An 18,199-nucleotide genomic window follows, 5' to 3' on the forward strand; every position below is an offset into this window, starting at 1 on the left:
CAGTCCGCGGCGCTGCGCCCCGAGCGCGGCGAGCTCCGCCTGCAGCCGCTCCACCTTCACCCGGTGCGAGGCCACCGTCGCCACGCGGCTCTGCAGCTCCTGCTCCAGCTCCTCCAGCTCTTTTTTCTAAACAAATTTTTACCACAATTAAAAATAAAACAAATCTGCATGTCTTGGGGGTTCATATCATATGATTTAAAAATATGTTTTTAGATAAACATATATATATATTAATCCGATGTTCTTATGGTGAAGGAAAACATCGTGATATTGCCTTCACATATCTGTGAAGAAATTGAATATGTGTGAAGTCAATCCACACTTGGCCAACTTAGTTGACTGAGGTCTTGTCACACTTAGGTTAGGTTCCGAGCCCCTCAGTGGGGACTTATAGTGAGCTGATGATGATGATGAATAAAGTTTAGTACTAACATGCCTGTCGACGGTGTCCTTTATCGTGGTAGCGGTGTTAGGTTCACACTGCTGCAGGAGATGCATCAGGCTCTCTGTCGAGGTCTCCGACGCAGGACTGTCAGGACTTGGTGATGAACTCTATAGGAAACATCTTAGTAATATTATAAATGCGAATGACTGGATGTATGGATGTCTGTTAGAAAGTATCTCCTGAAAGGCTCAACAGATCTTGATAAAATTTGGCGTAGATGTAGAACGTAGCCTAGGCCATAGGCTACTAATTAAATTTTTTAATTTAACGCGGACAGCGTCAAGGGCGAGAGCTAATTACTTAATAAGTAAGAAATTTGTAAACATTAAACATAACTATATTAAATGGTAAGATTTTTGAAGGACTCCAAATATACATCAAACTAAAAAAAAATTACGTAGTAGTAAACAACAGATATTAAACAGATTAAAAAACAAACATTAGAAATAACAAAAAAGTAGATTTATATGCAGGGAATGTAACTCTACCTAGAATCTATATTAACAAGCACATTCACACACACAAAAAAAAAGAAATACTACACAAACCTTATTCAATTCGTATCCTTTTCCCAACAGTTCCTTGACACTGGTTTCCACAAAAGATTTCAGCTCTTTTCTCTTGTCACCAAGTTTGTCTTGCAGATTAGATATCTGAACCTCCTCTTTTTCTATCTACGCAACACAAGGGAAAAAGCAAAATAATATTTATAATAAAGCACTAAATTATTTATAACCAAACTACAGTAAAATAAAAAAAATATATTAAAAAATATATTGTCTTAAGAATTAGGTTAATACAAGAAACCAAGTGAATTTTTTTATTAGTAAAAATCGTAAATTAATTTTATTAGTATAAATTGTAAATCGAAATGTATTTAATAAAAAGAATTTAGTGCTCCATTAATAATAAAATAATAATAAGCATAAAATAAATAACAGAAATTAAACTTCAACAAGGTGAAAGAAAATAGCACACAAAAAACAAACGATGAATAAAAAAATGCGCGATTTTTATAGAAAAATTGCTATTGCTGTTATAAAGTATTGCCATATAAAATAATTAAAGATTAAAAAAATAGCAAGACAAAATGCACGAGACATCTACTTTTATGTGGAACAGAGCTAAAAATACCGCGCGCTGGGAAAATATAAACAATCAAATGATTGTTGCCACCAAAGTGAATGCTGATCGATGTAACCGCTACTATTTGTTTCAGAATTCAATAATTAAATACGAAGTTAGACCCACTAAAGAGACGTCAATTAAAAAAGAGAAAAAAAATATTGTCGTTTTGTAACTGCTTTTAGAGTATTCTAAAAATTTTTTGATTCTCAACAAAGAAAGCGTATGTCTCTTTCATTCTAAAACTAATGGAAATAAGTTTGTCTTCTTCTAGTTATGTATCGCAAATGTATATCTCGAATGATTCCCATTGACTTGGTTCGAGAACTAATAGTAGTGGTTATTCCGCAGTAGAATGTAAGTACAACGACCTCGTATGTGTAACAGTATCGCTTTATTGCTAAATAAATGTCTTACGACATCATTATTGAGATGATTTAACTACATCTTGTCACGTTAAGGTTATCATATGAAGAAAGTTATACATGAACGATTTTATACGTAACATATATTTTTTTTGTTAAGTAAAATGATTCATGATGAAAAAATGACTATATTACTGAAGTGTGTCATCGCTCATATACCATAGAGTGGGTTTCAAAATATTTATGAAGAAATAAACTGTATAACTGCAATTAAAAAAAAACTACATTATGAGGGAAATAATTTGAGTTTTCATTTGGAACTTTATATAAAATAGCTAGCTATACTAAATAACTCACGTTCTTCATATTGCTGATCTCCTGGTACCTAAATCATCTATGTTACTAGGATAGTATGACTCACATGTGCCCGCGCCGCAACCTCCGCTGCACCGTGTCGCTGCACGCGCGCTGCAAGCTCGCGTTGTCGGCAGCGTAACGCGCGTCTTCGCAGCGCCCACCCGCGTTCTAACGCACGCCAGTCGCCTGACAACCGTCTGCATGCTGCCGCGTACTCACGCTCCATTGCTGAACGCTCCTAAGTAACGGAAAATTATGAAATTCCATATTTTTTTATATCCAAAGTTGGCAAACGAGCGAACGGCCACCTGAAATCGCTGAAATAGCGAAGTGACCGTTGCCCATAGACATACGCAATTGCATATGCGTTGCCTACCTTTCATCGACGGAGGAGAGGATGCACAGAAAGAAAATACTTTCCCTTCCTATGCATCCTCTCATCCGGAAAGTCCACTTCCACTTCCCATCCTTTCCTTATAAGAAAAAGGGTAGGAAGGGAAAGAGGACTAAATGAGGCCTACGGGACGCACACTCATCAGACAGAAGGTGGACCATATCTTTGTATCTTGATTCTATATCATCAACCAAACCTTTATAAAGTTTTAGACTGTAGTGTCTATAAGCAGTAGTTTTTATGTTCTATGATTAAGATGAGCGAAAGGCTCTCAGTCTTTCATCATGATAATTTCTATTCCCCTGGTAGTCTGACCTCGTCGAGTTTCTTCTGCGCCATTAGCAGCTGCTCGCGCTCCTCGTGCCAGCGCCGCTGTCGTTCCTGCTGCTGCAGCAGGAATTGCTGCCGTTCACGTTCCAGCTCCGCGCGCTGCGCCTCGATACGCTCGCATTTTATCTCGCTCTCCAGGTCACTAGAGGAAAAATTGGCTGTTATTTATATGCAAACATAGTTTTTAAATGTACGATAGATGGCGTTGTAGTCATTTAAAAGTCAAATAGCTCCAAGGTTACGTACGACAGTGTGGTATTGAGGTTCTCGGTACTAGCAGCTAGATCTGTGGTGGACCAGGAGAGCAGCGAAAGGCGGGAGAGGTTCATGACTGAGGCGCTGCCCTCCAGCCGCAGCTTGGCCGCTTCCGCCGGGTCGTTGTAGCGGAACATGTTGGTACGACCCAACAGTAAAATGCAACCTAGAAAAGGGACTTTTATTAGTACTAGGATGCTATAACTAGCTACTTTTGGCGTCCGAAAGTCGCCACGACAGAGTACACAGTGAAATCTACACTGATCAAGTCGAACTGAGACATATCGACCGAAGAAAGGATGGGAAGGGGCGTATATGAATGATGTATCCTCATTCTGCACATCCCCTCTATCTATGTAAGGTAGACAACAAATCTGGACCTCATTACAGATGCCACTTGGCTCAGTAGTATATTACCCTGGCTGAGTTTGGCTGGTCCGTCGAGCAGCACAGTGTTGAGCCAGCACTGTGCGCCGGGTGCAGGCAGTAGCGTGGCGACGCCCTCGCGCAGCACCACACGGCAGTGCAGCGGCAGCACGCCCGCGCCGCTCAGCACTATGTCCGGCGTCGGCGACAGCTCCTCGCTGCCGATCACCGTCTCACCCTCCTAACGTCACAACGTACAAGTTTCAATATCAAACGAGAGGACAATTTTTAACATAACTCACGCCCGTAACCCAGAGAGGTAGGCAGAGACCACGGCCCCTATCTGGCGCAGTCCTGACACACCTCGCTCGCTTCTTCCACATTCATAAATTTACGCATAGGACAATTTTATGGATCTTTTTTAATTTGTTAAATATATATTTGATTTAAATTCAATAGTCATTACTTCAAGTTATAGGTTTTTTGGTAATTAAATGATTTGTTTAAGTAGAGTTAAGTTATACAAATTGTGAGGCTAAACACCAACCTTGAGATGGTAGAGTGTGACACCGGTTGAAAGTAAATTATCATCAATGCCGACGAGATGCGGCATGTCAGAGTCGAGGACTACGCCGAGGCCGCTTTTGCGCAGCCCCAGCGCCTTCTGTTCCTGCAGGATCTGCTGCGTCTCTCGCCACTTCTCCGTCCACTTCTCTGTCAGCACCTTCTCTTGTGCCTCCTTACGCTGCAGAGTCGCAAGCACCGCGTTTTCCGCTTCCACGGGGTTCTGGTCACGAAACAATTAAATATTTACTATGAAAAAGTAGCTGACATAATTAAACTGCTAACTGTTTAGAGAAGGTAAGAATCAATTTTTGCCGCAATCTCTACGGCGTTTGAGTTGGCACTTCACACAGAAGAGTACTCTTGTTCCCAATGTGCCAACTCATTTGTGGAGTATAGTAAGGGTACTGACCGTATTGTGTGCGATCTGGGCACGCAATTTGTCGATCTCATCACGCAGCTCGCGGATAAGCTTGACGTTTGGATCCTCATTGATTGTTGGCTTGTTGATGATGTTCTTGGCGCGATTGGCGTAGCGCAGCGTTGACAACGTCTCCCCGTAGTTGCAATCCGCTGGAGATATCTGTAGACAATGCATACGAAAATGAACTTTAAGCGGAATTTTATACGATTTATTTTAGCGTGCACTAATCGCAACATACAATAATGTATTTTAAACACAAAAGATTAAGACTCATTTTAGAGTACTTACCGCAGCAATCATGATTGTCTTGGAATTACCGCCTAGGGAATCTTTTAGTAACCAAGTCAGGACTGAATCTCGGTATGGGATGAACACATTTTTCTTAGTTTTTGGAGTACGATCTGAAAAGAAAATGCAAATAAATTTTAAAATGTAATATAGATTATTCGATTTCATATGTTTTGAGTTCTTCTAATAGTCCATTAGATGTATCAACTAACTGTCGGCCTGCTGGCTGGACTCTGCAAGCGCGGAGATGACGGAGCCGAGTGTGACCAGTGACTTGTTGATGTGAGCACCCTCCACCAGTCGCTGTCCAGTCGCGCCCGTCGCATCAGCACGCTCGCTGTAATAAACACCAAGAAACATTTACATTTTCTATTGATTAAGTAACATTACAATGTACCAGGCAATCATAACAAGTAAGAAGCTTTACCCTAAAAAACGGTTTTAAGGAGAGAATTCTTTAACCCAAAATTCGTTTTTTTTTTGAGAATAAAGTATCAACATGTTCATCAAGTACCAGGCGAGCATATCACACAAGAAGGTCAATGGTTCACCTGCCGGCGAGGTCGACGAGATGCACCTTGGAGAGTGTCTCGCAGGGCATGTTATTGTGGCGCGTATAGCCGGCCCGCACGAACGTGAGCGTGAAGATGGCGTGCGAGCGAGACGACACGTCGTTCATCTGAGTCGATGCAGTCGTGCGCTGCTGGTTGCCACGCGTCATGCATTCCTGGTACAAGGAAATAAGGGAAGATATGAAAAAAAACTACTTTTTGATATATAAATGCAAAGTGTACATAAATTAAATTCGCACCTGTATATCATCGTAATCCGATACAAGGTGCCTCGACAGGTCCTGCACGTAGGGCCCTAATTTGGGATGTTCACGGACCCTCAGTGAGTGCCCTGCATCCCCAGACAGCAGATCCTTGACGCGTTCGTTGTAGATCTCCAGATAGCTGACCTCCGTACGGTAGGAGGAGCCAGTCTCCTTGCCCGCCGCCATACGGGAGAACAGTTGCCGACATATCCGCGGGATAAGACCTTGACATTCCTGGAATAATGACAGATTTTAGAATAAATCTGTTAACGGCACTAACAGAGTTTTATTTCAAAACTCAGAGTGGTTAAGTGATCAGTCACTTAGACTCTTAATTTCTCCCAAAATTGTCTGCAAAATATTCCTTTAGTATCTTTTTATAAAAATCTTGAATGTAGGTAATGTTCCGTTGCGTTTATATGGCATGGTGAAGTCATAGTCAACTAATCGCTACAAAGTTAACGCCCACGTAGATTCGAATCGACATAATACTACAAAAACTCTTCGACTAGAAAAAGTAGAAAATTGATGCATACATTTTATAGCTACAAATAAAATTCTCAACAAACTACACAGATCTATTGTACAATTATAATAATACATCATCTGTCATACTTGAGACCAGTTGAAGTAAGTTTGCATCCAATCTTCGAGTATTTACGTGACAGTTTTCTATATTTTTCTTTTTATATTTTTGTATCAAAAAAGCGAACGGTTCACCTTCACCTGTTCCGAAAGTAATAAAAAGTACAAAGGCATGACAAATTGGGCTGTTTACTCTGGCGAGCGACGCAACCGGTGTCGACAATGACTCATTAGAAACCCAAGCGAATCTTAAATGATTTTGTGATTTTTGTCGTCAGTCCTCACATCGCGTGAGTCAGTAACTACGATAATATAAAAATCATAGAGATACTAGTTGTCGCCCGTGACTCCAACCGCGTGGCATAAATAAAATATAAGCCTCTGTGTTTTTCCAGACTATGTTGTACATCTATGCCAAATTTCAGCGAGATCCGTTGAGCCGTTCCGGAGATATCTTCAAAGAAACATCCATACATTCGCATTTATAATATTACTAAGAAGTAAAACCAACGCGATATATGTTTATTCTACTGATGCATATTGTTACTAAAACAAACAAACACACTTACATTCCGTCTGACATAATTATTGATTGTGCATCTATGATTCAGATGTGTATTAAAATCGCAAACATAATAAACTTTGCACTTTTATCCATCAATATAAAATAATATATTCATTAAAGGAAACAAAACCGACAAAAATAAGCATTCCACTTGACGGGGACATTGCCGCGCCCCCTAGATTACAAAGTAGAGAGTACTAACTTGAAAGGGGTTTCTCTGTTTTGTCAAAGATAATGGACATGGATGATAATTTATACAGAGAAACCCACGGCTAGTTTCGTGGATCTTGTAAATTTTAACGCAAGTGAGGCGCAACGTCAATCGTTATCACAACACGTATCATGATACCAAGCGATTTTGTATCAGATAATTTTACTTACATGTAATATAAATGCATAACACAATTTAAAAATTGATTCTCGATATTTCATTTCTTCAAGGCCACAACTATGTTATCCTGGTAATCTCTTCTAGCTGTTAATTTTCCTGTATGTAACTAACACAATACATATTACATTTGCACTCATACTTATTTGGCAGTCACTAAGGGAGACCCTAAGTACAGATTTAGACTAAGCAATTTACACTAAGCATTATTTAAGTAACGACTTTGAGTGCGGCAATTAGTGCTTGTGTAGTCACTGACTTACCGGAGATCCCATCATGGTGAACGTCTTCCCGCTGCCAGTCTGTCCGTACGCGAACACGCACGCGTTGTAGCCCTCGAATGCGCTGTCAATGACGTCCACACCCAGGTCAGAGAACACCTGGATAATGAACACAAGTTGTTGAACGTCATTCTAAACAAAATACTTAATAGCTCCATCTGTATCCTGCTATCCTGGTACAATTCTACAATTAGGGTTTAATAAACCTCTTTTAAATTATATTTACACAATTTATATTATAATAAGCAGTTTTATTTTATATGTATAGTTTTTCAACTTATTAAGTAAGATAAAGCTAAAAATAAAATACAACATTTTTAAGTTGTTTGTTTATTTTGATTGTATAATATTCACATTAAAATTTATTTATTGTTGCACTAAAATTAGTGAAATTAGCATTACCTTCCTGTACATTAAGTTTTAATCTTCCTTATACAGTAAACATAATCGGGATGTAAAAAGAACTAACTACCTATATACATTGCAAATTATAGTTCTGGAAATACTAATATAATTTTTTTCATTATAAAAAAATAATAGCATAGATATAAGAACACTAATATAAAGGTAAGATCGTAATCATTTAATTTTGCGTACGCCATATTCCCACCAAACGGAAACGAATTCGTACCGCACCTTATACGGCCGTGACGTCGCGGTGTCGTCATGGTCGGCCATCAGAACGCACTAAATACATACACGATACACTTTAATAGTATCCCATAAACTCACGTTTGGTTTGCGATCCCAAAAGACTACAAGATCTTAGTGAGCAGTTATTTTCAAAATCTGTTCAATCTTGCTAAGCTTGGTGTGTCTAAAGAAGTACCAGGACTACATAAAATACCTACATTGCCTAACTTTTTTTTTCTTCTTTAGAAGGTAACCAAACCGTTATTCTTTTCTTGTTAGAAATGTCATAAAACTGACTAATATGTCAAATTTTAAATCTAGCCGGTCGCAATTTTCTAATTGTTTTTTTTAATTTCTTATGAGGTGGAGATTATCTTGGAAAAATTTACATATGCATGTAATAAGAGATGTAAGTTAACACCGTGACCGAGTTAGTTTAATTCGCCGGATAGTGCATCTGATTCGAACTAACGCCCACGGGGTGACTGTAACAGTTCGCAGAGCTGTAGTCGGGATATTAAACAGGACAAACTGTTTATATTACTAAACTAACAGCGCACTCAGGTGTTCGATAAAAATAGCCCATTATCTTAGTTTCGGATGCACTTGTACGAGGAAAAATAAAAGTTAACTTTATACTCTAATACTGGAAACTAGTAATATAACATGAAAACTAAATCACTATTATGGCGCGAATAGGCAGAAATTATTAACCCTAATTAACTGTCACATAGATACTAACCGTGAGTTTCTGAGACCAAAATATTCGTTTTGTCAAGAGATTTTGGCCTCACAATACTACCGTACCGTAAGTAACTAAGGAATATCCTTAGCGTAGATTTAGTATTTAACAACTTGGCAATAATACGCTTTATAAGATTAGTAAAGACGGTTGATGGCTTGGTTTATGATAACTATCTTACTTTGATTGCGAGACATCATGACATACAGATATGTGAACAATAGTAGACACGATGACGTAGACAGACAAATAGTTTATGCGCCAGTGATCACCCATCCTATTGTGTTACAACTTATATTCTGTTAGAATTTTATACAAATTGTTTATACTTTGCATTCATAACTAGCTGACGAGACGCCGTAAGGCGCAGAATTTAAAAAAAATAAGTAGCATGTCTTCTTCTATACTATGTTCTACATCTATGTCAAACTTCATCAATAGACCTTCTAACAAACATCCATCCAAACATTCGCAATTATAATATTAGTAAGATACTGTAATGAAGAAAAACACTTTGCCGGTGTACTGGCCCTGGCCGTACCAAAATGTCGACGTCTATGTCCCCTCACTAATCATTCTGCAATTTAAGCTCAATGTAAGCGCGTCATTCGCGCCAAAGGATTGTAATTAATAATGTTTAAATATAGTAAAAAGCAAGATTTTTTTTCACTTAGAACCCAAACACACTAGAAACTTTTAATCGCCTGATAATTTGATCCTCTGCTTATTCAGTACAAGTATGTATTGAGATGCCCAAATTAAACCGATTACATTCTCATATTAATCAAGCGCACGATCTACGAGCGACTAAAAGTCTTGTGTGCGGGGGCTCTAATAAGAATAGACTATTTCAAAAAGGTTTTATATATATCACTGGCTGATGACAAAGTGATAGCTTTATAATTTTTAAAACGATATAATAATCAGTTGCGACGTAATCGCGTCTCATATATAACGTTTCTATACGCATACAAATCACTTATTTAATATATAGCCACTATCTATATGCATATAGAGGATCGAATGTTTAACATTTAAATAGCAGCTAGACTGACTCATTTCATTTCACGGTCACATCAACAATATAGGCAAACGGAGCATTTTCCCACGATTTATTTTTACTAGCTGAGTATAAAATTAGTTAAATTACGAAAAACTTTGATATCAGATAGTTGAAGACGATTTAAACATTCAGCTGTTTATCGTAAACACGTTTTGATAGTATATTTAAATGACAATACTAATTGCTTTCTTATCTACAAAATACTTGCGATATTTTTAATTAAAATAGGAAGTGAATTTGAATACTTTTGATCTGATGACCGTTTAACATTAATATTTCAAAGCGATTGGATGAATCCGACTACGGAAGAGTTTCAAATAACATTGGTTTAAAGTGCAAATATTTCTTTTTTTAAGATTTAGATTATAAGGCGAAAAACGAGGGAAGCGGCTACCGTCATAGATATTTGCAATTGCAGATGCGTTGCCTACCTACCGGAGTAGACGCACAGAAATTTCTACTTCCACCATCGTCCCCTTCCCATCATCATCATCAGCTCACTATACATCCCCTAAGTGACTAGGGCTTGACTTCACACATATTTTTGAATTTCTTCTCAGATATGTGCAGGTTGCATCACGATGTTTTCCTTCACCGTAAGAACGGATGAATGTACACATGTAAATCGGAAATCGAAAAACACATTGGTACGTTGCGGGATTCAAACCCAAGACCTGCAGATTACAAGTCAAGTGTTGAAACCCTTGAGCCACCGACGCTCTATTCCCTTTCCTTTCCATATTAGAGTGGAAAGAGATAAAGGATTGTGTTTCATTGTTACCTGTTCCTGTGAGGCGTAGTGACTGTCCCCATGGTCGAAGGACCAGTAGGAGTGATCGAATGTAAAATCCTTGTACTTCTCACGGCTGCCATCGTTTTGCTCTTTGCTATTCTGTGAACAAAAATATCACGTTATATACGAAAATCTAAAAATATTATAAAAATCAAAGATTTGATTGTTTTTGAATAGGGTAGGAAAATACTGAACCGATTTTAAAAATTTCACACTCTCACTGTTGGGAAGCTACTCTATCCTCAGGTGATATTAGGCGATATTATTAGGTTTTTTTATTCGTTTTTTTTTTATAATTCAAAGAACGAAGTCGCGGGATGTTGCTAGTCCTAAGATATAACATAAAAGATAGTTTATCTTGAGTGATGAAAATATCTAAATCTATTGCTCCACTTTTCACCAAGGAATCTTACTAATATTAAAAATACGAATGTTTGGATGGATGGATGGAATGCATAGATCTCGCTGAAATTTTGCAAAGACATACAACATAGTCTGGAAGAACACAAACGCTACTTACTAAATTTTTGTAATTCCGTGCGGACGGAGTCGCGGGCAACAGCTAATAAACTATAAATACTAAAACCCAGCTGAACATACAATACGTAACAGTAACTTGACCTTCATACATTTTTAGTGCACAACGAAAACATGTCACGTTTGCACAAACGGACAAATTGTATTAAACTACGGTGGTTACAATTTACAATCGTTATGAATTCCTAATGTTATTATTTTTAGAAAAGGGATGCTTGGATTGAAATACATTATATGAGTTGTTTTCATTGAATACTTATTCAAATTGATTCAATCGATTTTTCCCGTTTTGCCGATGATCAGAAGACCAATCGGTCCAAAGGGAAACACCCATTGCCCTTAAAAAAAACTCGGAAATGCGTTAAGCAATGATGTTGTCAGTTGTTACCACCGCATCGATACGTGTTATATAAATAAGATAAATATTGCTTTAAATATGCTGGTGCACTTAAATTTTACTTTATTTTGCATCGGTTGTTAACCCTTGCCGGTCCGGTTACATTTTGGTTAAAGGTTTTGTGATAAACAAAATTAATTAGGGCTAAAAGCCTCATCACAAGATAAACCCAAAATATTGAGGTGGAACACGGAAACATAGTAACATTTTACCTAATGTCCATAATTTCAATTACACCTACAAATTAAACCAGTGCTTTTAGATTTGTAGAACGCAAAGCTGTCTGTGGCGAATCTTATGTCATTTAGTAGCATTGTTTTTTTTTATTTCATCCGGTCATGGTTCGCGAAATAATTTTAAATATCGAAGGAGTTTCGTCATGAAATTAAAAAAAACAATGGCATAGAGAAGCGTTGTACAACGCGTTGATGGCGTCACAATACGTAGCGAGCATCGTATGTTTACTACGTCACTCATTGTCCGTAGGGCGGAAGCTTTTATACCATAATTTGTATATTAAATTCTATTTAAAGAATATAAAAATGAGCTACAGTTATTCTTAACATCTACTGCTCTCTTTAAAAATAATGAGTCATTTTATTTTTTTTAATTTTATCAGTTGAAATACACAGTATAAAGAAAATAGTTGTCGCCCGCGACTCTGCCCGCGCGGATTAAAAAAAAAAAACTAGGCTAGGCTATGTTCTACATTTCAGCGCGTCGCGTCGAGCCGTTTTGGTGATACCTTCAAACAAACGTCCATCCATCCACCTAAACATTCGGATTTATAATATTAATAAGATAAAAAAAATGTCTTATACTCGTCGCCTTGATTCTTAATCACTTAATCTTTAAAATATTCATCGTATTAGGAAGCAGTTTTTTTTTTTACTAAATCTGAGATAAATAACATTAAAATAACTAGTATAAGAAAAAATATGAAAAAATTTATTCCATGATTATTTTACTGGGTAGTTGTTAAGCCGATTTTATCTTAAATTTGAATAATATAAATGCGAATATTTAAATGGATGGATGGATGTTTGTTACAAGGTATCTCCAGAACGGCTGCATGAGTATCGTAGATGTAGAACATAGTCTGGAAGAACTCATAGTTAAGTTTTTATTTATCCTGCACGGACGAAGTCGTGTGTGACAGCTAGTAATCACTAATATTAAAAATATTATACTAATAATTTGTTAAACCATATTTTATTGGAACATAAAAAACATAATTTATTTACATACATATTAATATAGCACAATAAAATTGACAAGGAAGTAATTAAAGAAAAGGTTGTTCAACTGCAAGTGGACTGAACACTCGGACGCACACAAAGGTCACTGCATGAATAACTACCAAATAATCACATGTCACAACTAAAATCAGGAAAGAAAATATTACTGTTAATATTCTAACACATTCAATGGTACAATGATTTTTAAATTATTTTTTTTTTTATATCATAAGGTGGCAAACGAGCGAGCGGCCACCTGAAATCGCTGAAGTAGCGAAGTGACCGTTGCCCATAGACATACGCAATTGCATATGCGTTGCCTACCTTTCATCGTCGGAGGAGAGGTGGCACAGAAAGAAAATATTTTCCCTTTCCATGCATCCTCTCATCCAGAAAGTCCACTTCCACTTCCCATCCTTCCCTTATAAGAAAATGGTGGGAAGGGAAAGAGGACTAAATTAGGCCTCCGAGACGCACACTCATCAGACGAAACGCGGAATTTCTTCCACTTCACGCCTGTTTTCTGTGTGGTGGTGGTATTTCACCGGGCGAACCTGGCCAATTCGTGCGAAGATGTTAAAGCAGGTTCTACCACTCTTAAATAGTAAAGTAGACATTTTAAATGAGCTTCGGTGGCTCAGGGGTTATTGACTTGCAATATGCAGGTCCTGGGTTTGAGTCCCGCCATGTACCAATGTATTTGATTATCAATTTAAATATGAACATTAGTAGAGACATATAGTAAGCTGATAGTAATTTGACTCGTAGGATAAAGTAGCAGTCAATGTGTTAATATGAGTATATAATTTAACATTTGCATTTTATAAAACAATTTTAGTTAAATTAAATTAAAATTAGAATATATATTACAAAAATACATATTATATAATAATTATGAAGCTGAATATGCTAGAGTGTAAGGGAACGCAATTAGAAATATTCATCATCATCAGCTCACTGTACGTCTCCACCGAGGGGCTCGGAGCCTTCCCTAAGTTAACGGTGATTAGCCCATAGTCAACCACGCTGGCCCAGGGCGGGTTGGTTGACTTTACATATATACAGGTCGCATCACGATGTTTTCCTTCACCGTAAGAACATCGGATAAATGTATAATACATATGTAAATCGGAAATGGAAAAACACATTGGTACATGGCGGGATTCGAACCCAGGACCTGCAGATTGCAAGTCAAGTGCTTGACCCCTGAGCCACTGACACTCTCAATTAGAAATATTATGAAGCTGTATTAAAAATAATAACTTACTTTTACAGTTAGGAGTCTTGTCTTTTTGCCATCCATTTGAACAATGAGTTTGGCATTCATGTCCTTCTCCCTGCAATAAAAAAATGGGATGAATTTCATTAAACAATAACTGTTACAATAATTTCTAACACTAACCGCTACATGTTTTTATCTGCAAAAGAGATCGCTTTTTATTGCACATACTTTTTTAATGCTTGAAAATAAATGTTTGATAGTAACATAAAAAGAAAAATCAGAAAATGTATGTCAAAATAACTTAACAGATGGAAGAGTTTTTTTATTTTTGTTTACTAAACTTAAATACACAATTTTGTAGTAAACATGTAATTTTCATTTTAATCTTGATAATTCATATTTTAAGCAGGATATGATTATCTGTGTTTTACAACACACTGTCTGATTAAATATCATTTCTAAAATCTTATATGAAGTAACCATTTGTAATATCAATTGAGAAAGAAAAAAGTTGTTTGTAGCATATGACAATCTTGATACCCAATGTAAACGCCCAGACATTTGTTAGTAAACAAAAGGAAATAAACACATTGCATAAAAACAACATGCTCAAGCAAAATTCAACCTTATATAGATTTTAGTTCTTTGCAACTGGGTCATTATCTTTTTGCATTTTTTTGGCAACTTTCATTTAAATGATCTGCCGAAGTACAGTTCGCGCTCCAAATGCACTCCAACCGTGAAAGTCATTGCCGTTCTTCATGACATCATACACTTTTTGCACTTTCAAAAATCTAATAAACGAATTTACAACCCTTGTTTTATTACCATAAATATCTCATTTAACTACAATACATTATTGCTTTGGTTATTACGAGTTCTATTATTGTATTTTATTTGTATTGGTGTGCAATACATAAAAATGTATTGTCTGGGTTTATTACAAATACATTTTAAGTCTAAAATTATTCGATAACAATAATATTATCTACTTACCTTTGATTGAATGGGCGAACCCTTACAGCTACTTTCACCGATGCCATTATCACACATTATATTGTAAAAAAATAAGATATTTTTAAAAATTACATCTAATACAAATGCGACTCTACAAAACGAGTTGACATTTTATTTATCCAATTGACAGCAGACAAACGACAGACAATTGTTCACCGTTCGTCGAATCTTCGAAAGTTCAAAATAGTCACTCCAACTCACTCAATCGAACGCACTTATCTCTATATATGATATGGATAGGTTGTTGTTTGACGATGACAGTTTTACTTCGTTCCGAATTAAACACACTCGACGATTTTAACTGTTTGTCCTTTTCCTTTTATGAGTTCTGACATCAGATAAAGAATAGTTGCAAAAATATGTCTTTTACCTAGGCTATGTTGGTCACGACTACCGATAGCGCCAACATGGCTAAAATCAAATGAGCACACAATACCACGGGTCATCGCCTATCCATGTTTCGACGTTAGTGAGCGAACGTAAATAACTTTGACAAGAAAGTGTTCCTATATGCAAGAAGTTAATATAAAATAAAACAACTAAAAACCGAACGGTTGTGTTTGTAATTTTCTTCAGATAGAATATTTATGTTATCACACGTTAAGTAAGTGAAAAATTTGAATTTTTTTGTTTGCGGAATTTAAAGCTCTGTCTTTTTGTACATTACTATTATCTCGCACATCTGATCTGATCTTGTAATGTCGGTACTTGCAACCAACAAACGAAAAAAAAAAGCGACAAATGAGGATAAGATTTGTTTCTATAAGCTGTTAGTAGGATTCATCTGAGTTTTTCTCTAAAAAATACGTAAGGTTTAGATTGAAGGCATAGAAATTTTTTAAATCGCTTTCCTTTCATCTTATGAAGGATGGTGGCGGTAGTGTGTGGTAAAAAATATTATCGTTTCGCCAATCACGCGACAACACTACTTCAACTTGACAAGTTGATATTCTGTTCTGTTTGCCGATTTATCATTATCTGTGGTGGTTGTAATCTTGAAAAGAAATACAGGTTAGATTTTATTTAATAAAATTATTTAATGTACAAATTACTTTAGAATTGTAATAACGGCATTAATAATACCAATTCATTTTTATGTATTACTTAGAGATAGTATAATGTTCTACAAATTTGTTTTACGAACAATTCATTTATTACATAATAACTTTATTTTTCATTTTCAGCATTCTATCAGCAACCATGGCTGATGCTCCGCGCCGCCCTATGAAGTTCCCTTATACATTTTCGGCAAAGATTGCGCAGTTCCCCATCAAACATTATCTGCAGAACCAATGGATCTGGCGTTACTGGTTTATTGGAATTGGTGTTTCTCTGCCAATCTTCTACAAGATCCACAAGATGGGTAAGAACATTTTTTTACTAACTATAACGATATAAAATATTCCAATTTTGAATTATAAACTGAATGCAGTATGTTGACCATTGCCCAAGAAACATGCAAGTACAAAGTTCTATGTAAAATCATTTCTTGTTGCTAATATATAATGGAGTATGTACTGTAAAACAACTTAGTGTAATTCCAATCAGTAATTGCAAATATTGAACTGATAGATACCTATTATTTCTTTCATACTTTCATTCATGGTGATGTCATTTACCACCACTTTAATTGCAACTAGCACTATGTAAAAAAAATTATCAACAGCTTGCAAAAGTCCACTGCTTGATGTAGATGAAGTCAAGAACTAAACCAATAAATAGAATTATATCTGCGGTTCCTCTGGTATTGCTGATATCCATGGGCGTCGTTGAACACCTCGGTGTTCCCGCTGCTCATTTGCCCCCTTCTGTTATAAAAAATATATATATATCACTTATTTGTTACAGCGAACTCTCCTGAGAATGTTAGCAAGTGGGCCGAGATCAGGAGGAAGGAGGCTGCTGAACACCATCACTGAGCACTGGAGGGCCAAGTTGCAATTTAAAACAGTACCATTTATGTTTTAAGAATTAAATTAAATCATGTTCTAGTTCAATATTCGTTTTCTTTTTTTAAATTTTAACAACCAAACCAAATTGTGAACAATATTTAATGTAGGGGGAAACATAAGCATGTTGCATAAATAATAGTAAATATTATTTTAAAAGTAGTTGTTTTACTGACCCTACTATTTGTTGCGGTTGAGGTCATTCTTTTATAAGTGTAGGTAAATAAAAAAAAAAAGTGTTTTACTTTGATGGTGCTTTATTGACTACAAATATAAATTATTATCAAACTTATAAATTACAAAATAAATATTCGCTGGCAAACAATGACTGATTACTTGAAAAAAACTGGAGAAGTTGACATCTAATAAAGGAATGCAATTTGATCGCAGCTCCGATTACATCAAGGTCACAATATATTTCACATTTTTTAATACAAAATGGCATATTTCAAGTAAAACTACCTGAGCATAGCTTGAAATAAAGAATACAATCATTAATAATTAGATATTGGGCTTATATAATGAGGTTTTTAAAGTATAGGCTCGCCAAGAATACGAGAATCTTCCCAAGGTCAGTTCAAAGACATTTATCACATCACTCTCTAAGCAAATTTAGTTGCATATGTGCAATATGGCGAGGTTTTTATATTCCCGGTTGAACTAATAAAAACAAGTAAATTACACATTACAATTGTACTAACAAAAGAGAATTAAAACTCAATGCATCTATATGGAACTGTTAATGTTGCCTTTGGCCAAGTTTCACTAAGATGTTTATTAAAAAACATAATAATACTAAAATAAAATATATTCAGTTTTGATACAAAAAAAAAAGAAATTTACCTTAGTTACTGTCAAATAGCATCCATTTCAAGTCAAAAAAAACAAAACAGATCCAGTTAAAAGAAAACACCGATATTTCAAAATTGACAATTTTCACAACTTAAACTAAATCTAAACTAGTTATATAAAACGTGAGCAGTACATACAATTAAATGAGGTCCAAAAACTAAATGCACAGAAACAATGTCAATGCTTCCACTTCATCTATAAAATGTG

At 36.1% G+C, this 18,199-nt stretch overlaps 2 protein-coding genes across 2 annotated transcripts in view; one reads left to right on the top strand and one right to left on the bottom strand.

Annotated features, from left to right (window-relative positions):
* The window catches only part of Klp98A (kinesin-like protein 98A), a 19,006-nt gene extending 3,656 nt beyond the window's left edge, over positions 1-15,350 (bottom strand). The window contains exons 1-17 of the mRNA XM_013315020.1: positions 15,171-15,350; positions 14,220-14,289; positions 10,769-10,879; positions 7,532-7,648; positions 5,725-5,964; positions 5,465-5,640; positions 5,126-5,250; positions 4,914-5,026; positions 4,614-4,784; positions 4,185-4,424; positions 3,689-3,878; positions 3,263-3,437; positions 3,002-3,158; positions 2,357-2,530; positions 994-1,119; positions 433-552; positions 9-126 (exon numbers count right to left, since the gene is read on the bottom strand). Coding sequence (XP_013170474.1) covers positions 9-126; positions 433-552; positions 994-1,119; positions 2,357-2,530; positions 3,002-3,158; positions 3,263-3,437; positions 3,689-3,878; positions 4,185-4,424; positions 4,614-4,784; positions 4,914-5,026; positions 5,126-5,250; positions 5,465-5,640; positions 5,725-5,964; positions 7,532-7,648; positions 10,769-10,879; positions 14,220-14,289; positions 15,171-15,217 — 2,470 coding nt within the window. The 5' untranslated portion in view covers positions 15,218-15,350. The remainder of the gene's footprint in view (positions 1-8; positions 127-432; positions 553-993; positions 1,120-2,356; positions 2,531-3,001; positions 3,159-3,262; positions 3,438-3,688; positions 3,879-4,184; positions 4,425-4,613; positions 4,785-4,913; positions 5,027-5,125; positions 5,251-5,464; positions 5,641-5,724; positions 5,965-7,531; positions 7,649-10,768; positions 10,880-14,219; positions 14,290-15,170) is intronic.
* Positions 15,351-16,044: 694 nt separating this feature from the next.
* Positions 16,045-17,188, top strand: LOC106120002 (reduction of Rh1). The gene is made up of 3 exons (XM_013315152.1): positions 16,045-16,202; positions 16,376-16,554; positions 17,040-17,188. The coding sequence occupies exons 1-3, from the start codon at positions 16,060-16,062 to the stop codon at positions 17,108-17,110; spliced, it is 393 nt and encodes a 130-aa protein (XP_013170606.1). The 5' UTR covers positions 16,045-16,059; the 3' UTR covers positions 17,111-17,188.
* Positions 17,189-18,199: the final 1,011 nt, after the last annotated feature.

Source organism: Papilio xuthus, unplaced genomic scaffold (assembly GCF_000836235.2).
Source record: "Papilio xuthus unplaced genomic scaffold, Pxut_1.1 DF826961.1, whole genome shotgun sequence".
NCBI lineage: Eukaryota > Metazoa > Arthropoda > Insecta > Lepidoptera > Papilionidae > Papilio > Papilio xuthus.

Excerpts from the sequence above, each read along its gene's own strand:
- LOC106120002 (XM_013315152.1), top strand. The coding sequence starts at position 16,060 with ATGGTGGCGGTAGTGTGTGGTAAAAAATATTATCGTTTCGCCAATCAC. Across the intron at positions 16,203-16,375 it reads AATCTTGAAAAGAAATACAG|CATTCTATCAGCAACCATGG; the intron begins GTTAGATTTTAT and ends TTTCATTTTCAG. Across the intron at positions 16,555-17,039 it reads CTACAAGATCCACAAGATGG|CGAACTCTCCTGAGAATGTT; the intron begins GTAAGAACATTT and ends TATTTGTTACAG.